The sequence below is a fragment of the Limulus polyphemus genome, unplaced genomic scaffold (genome assembly GCF_000517525.1).
Source record: "Limulus polyphemus unplaced genomic scaffold, Limulus_polyphemus-2.1.2 Scaffold5766, whole genome shotgun sequence".
In the NCBI taxonomy this organism is placed as follows: domain Eukaryota; kingdom Metazoa; phylum Arthropoda; class Merostomata; order Xiphosura; family Limulidae; genus Limulus; species Limulus polyphemus.
Genome location: NW_013671376.1, coordinates 42,383 through 46,723, shown reverse-complemented (window position 1 = coordinate 46,723; position 4,341 = coordinate 42,383). Strand labels below are relative to the sequence as shown.

Here is a 4,341-nt window from a genome sequence, read left to right as displayed (position 1 = left end):
TACTAACTAACTAAAGCCCAAACTAACATATCTCTACTAACTAACTAAATCTTGATAAAAGAGTTAGCACAAAGGATCACATATAAAGTGTAATAAACTTAAAGTAAGACCCATTAAATACACCAAACTTGTAAAATAAAGTTACTTATTACTTGTCTCTACCCATTAAAATATTAAACTTATTAGTCTATGGTAAACTCGTAACGAGGGTAACCCCTAGTGTACAGCTGGTGTTGTTACAACCCCTAGTGTACAGCTGGTGTTGTTATAACTCCTAGTATACAGCTCGTGATGTTATAACTCCTGGTGTACAGCTCGAGCTATTATAACCACTAGTATACAGCTCGTGCTATTGCAACCCTCAGTGTATCGCTCGTGCTATTGCAACCCTCAGTGTACAGCTAGTGCTATTACAACCCTCAGTGTACAGCTCGTGCTATTACAACCCCTAGTGTACAGCTCGTGCTTTTACAACCCACAGTGTATAGCTCGTGCTATTACAACCCTCAGTGTATAGCTCGTGCTATTACAACCCTCAGTGTATAGCTCGTGCTATTACAATCCTCAGTGTATAGCTCGTGCTATTACAACCTTCAGTGTATAGCTCCTATTATTGTAAAAACTCATAGTGTATTTTTACAGTTCTGTGATAAAAGAAAAAACGCAAAATAATCCATTAGTGGCTAAAGCGAAACTTGACAGTGAATATTTGATATTGGTTTTTTAACAGTTAATATCATGTATGAGTATTTATTTCTTCCCATTAAACAGCATGGAGTATTGTGAATTAAACAAAAAATCAGTATCACGTAGCTATTCTAAATGTGACACAATACTTGTGACACACGATACTCGTAAAGATTATTTCTAAGAGCTTTCATAACTAATTGCAGTATATGATTATACTTTGTTAATGTTAACCTATTTGATGAGTAAATGAAAGTATTTCAATGTGATTATTAGTAAACACCAAAAGCGACATCTGATAGAAAAATTAATAACTTAAATTAAATAATAAATTAATAACTTATGGAAATGGAATTTTAGGAGAAAAAAAATGTCTTTTAAAATTCATTGATGTATATTTATCTTACAGTACGATATACGATATATTTTCATCACTTTTCAAACATTTTTATTTGGATCAGAAGATCCAAGTGACCTCTTGAGTGAATCAATACTGTGTACAACTTTAAAATCATTGAAATAAGTTATCATTTTGCTGTGAAATATTGTTTGCCCCCAAAAACTTTCCAATGGGTATATTTTGTTTTACTTACATCGTGACAGGATATTTCGATGATATTTTAACTTCAAGTCATTAACTGTGTGTGTGTGTGTGTGCTAACGATATATATATATTTATTTCTCCAGAGAATTATTCCCAAAGTAAAAGCGAAATCTTTCTTTATGCAAGTTCGGTTTTATTACTCAGTAATTTTTTTTACTCGTATGTTTCGTAATTCTAGATTATCCAAGTGATCGGATGGTCACTTTCCATCGCTTGCAACCTCTCTATAATCTATGGTATCTACCCGTGGAACAAAGGTCACTTGCCCAGTACTGAAGTGGCGGCAATTTATACAGCTACTCACCGGACAGCGTGGTCATTAGGCTTAGCTTGGTTGACGATAGCTTGCGTGACGGGACACGGTGGTAAGAAAATTTGTATTTATTAAAAATTGTGTCTTAATTAAAGTGATTTTCTCACATTCTGTACGCCAGTGTAACATCAGGAGATTTCATTCTTGTTACACTTTTCAGTGGCTCAGCTGAATCTGAATTGTTAGTTATGACATTTAGGCTTCATATTTTGGATGAGCTAATATCTCAAGCTAAGCCTAATGTCCATAATAAAGTCACAGAAAAAAAAAGTCACACATTTTTTAATATCCAAATATAATGTAAAAATAATAAAACAAAAACATTTTTAAGTTATGTATTTATTGCAATAATATCATGATGCATGACATGTAACATTATATGAAAAATACATGACATACACACGTTAATAACACAACTTACATAACTGTTGTACAAGGATATATATACATAAAGTAAATGAGGAACAAGGTTTACCACTACCTGAAAAACGTGGCTTTACATCTGACCTGAGGAACATGGGATCAGTACGGATTACGATCCTGGTTGGCTCCTCTTACATATCGAACATTATATACTGAATTTATTAACTCATCATCAAATCTAAGCGTTTCTTCATTAAGATTCATGGTGTCAATATTTTTGATCAACAAACAATCTGTTAACTCGACAAGTGTATTTAAATGGCTGAAAAATCCACTTGACCCTGTGCATTATATATAAATATATATATAAATTGATTTTTCAGCCAGTTCAATCACCACATGAATGATTGGAATAATTAAATAATTTAACTTCTATGGAGTTAAAAAAAAATATAAACATAAATTTTCAAATTGTGGCTTTTTTTTTCTGTAACTTTTCCCGAACATTCGTTATGATACGATTCCAATTCAAGATGTGTTACTTGTGTACGTTAAAGAGATTTAAAGTTGAGCAACATATTTTTATTCTATTCCTAACTTTTAAATACATTACTTTTGAGTAACATCATTTTATATATTAAAGGAAAAAAAAAAACTTGAAACTGTTTTTATCTCTATTAGTATCACTGAGTGAGTCAAAGTATGCTCGCCCTTTCAGCCTTGGGGGCGTTATAATGTGACGGTCAATTCCACTATTCGTTGGTAAAGGAGTAGCCCAAGAGTTGGCGGTGATCTCTATTAGTATCACTGAATGAGTCAAAGTATGCTCGCCCTTTCAGCCTTGGGGTGTTATAATGTGACGGTCAATTCCCCTATTCGTTGGTAAAAGAGTAGCCCAAGTGTTGGCGGTGGGTGGTGATGACTAGCTGCCTTCCCTCTTGTCTTACACTGCTAAATTAGGGACGGCTTAACGCAGATAGCCTTCGTGTAGCTTTGCGCGAAATTCAAAACAAACAAACAATCATAGACGAAGTTGGCCCAATTGAGTAAGGAAAATTAAAATCTGATTTTGGCCACCAGTTATACTTATAAAAAAAAACACAATAAATAATGTGCTCAACAACACCTTTTAATCCACTCACATCTAATCCACTTCACAGTTTTGAGCACAATAAATGTCTTCACAAAAATTACAAATGTATCGGTTTTTCTATGATCTTCACTCTTCTTGTTATCTAAAACTCTTTCAAAAGAATTAAACTACAGAAAATTGTACGTGCAGTTATTTCTCTGGCAAGATTTGAAGCTCGATGATGAAGTTAAAGATATCGAAATGACCAATAAACGTATATCTAAACCATAAATTGTGTTTCAATGTTTTAGGCGCAGAAACAAAGACGACGCTACAACTGTAACAGTAAAGTCGAGAATGAACTTATGTTTAACATTACTTTTGAACTTTGAACTAATGGTCTTAGATTCGTCTAGTTTTTAGCAAATGGGAGGTATCCGCATGTCAGGACAAGGTCACATTAACATTTATTTTTTGTGAATAGTTTTTGTTGAAACCAGTTCGAGCATTGATTTAATTTACGCTTAGTTTGAATGATGTAAATATGATCTGAATGATTTAAGTACATCACTATCACTGCTTTATTTAGAAACTACATCATTGTTACTACCTTATTTAAATGATGTAAATATGATCTGAATGATTTAAGTACATCACCATCACTGCTTTATTTAGAAACTACACCATTGTTACTCCCTTATTTTGAAACAACATCATTATCGTTGCTTTATTTTGAAGTACATCGTTGTTGCTGCCTTGTTTTGAAACTAAATCGTTGTCACTGCCTTATATTGAAACTACATCATTGTTACTGCCTTATATTGAAACTACATCATTGTCACTGCTTTATATTGAAACTACATCATTGTTACTGCCTTATTTTGAAACTAAATTATATTCACTGCCTTATATTGAAACTACATCATTGTCACTGCGTTATATTGAAACTACATCATTGTCACTGCGTTATATTGAAACTACATCATTGTCACTGCCTTATATTGAAACTACATCATTGTTACTGCCTTACATTGAAACTACATCATTGTCACTGCCTTATTTGAAGTGCATCATTGTTACTGCCTTATATTGAAACTACATCATTGTTACTGCCTTATATTGAAACTACATCATTGTCACTGCCTTATATTGAAACTACATCATTGTCAATATATATATTAATGTATTTGTGAGTTTGGTAACTTTTCTTAAGAAATATTTAAAACACCTTTCCTTATTAGATGGTCATATAAGAACTTTCTCGTGACAGTTATTCTAATTACGCACAGCTAAAGAAATCAG

General features: G+C 32.8%; 1 protein-coding gene across 1 annotated transcript in view; it reads left to right on the top strand.

The window, feature by feature from the left end:
- Positions 1–4,341, top strand: part of LOC106472952 (nose resistant to fluoxetine protein 6-like) — a 25,589-nt gene that overhangs the window by 19,305 nt on the left and 1,943 nt on the right. The window contains exons 13-14 of the mRNA XM_022401480.1: positions 1,470–1,656; positions 2,059–2,129. Coding sequence (XP_022257188.1) covers positions 1,470–1,656; positions 2,059–2,129 — 258 coding nt within the window. The remainder of the gene's footprint in view (positions 1–1,469; positions 1,657–2,058; positions 2,130–4,341) is intronic.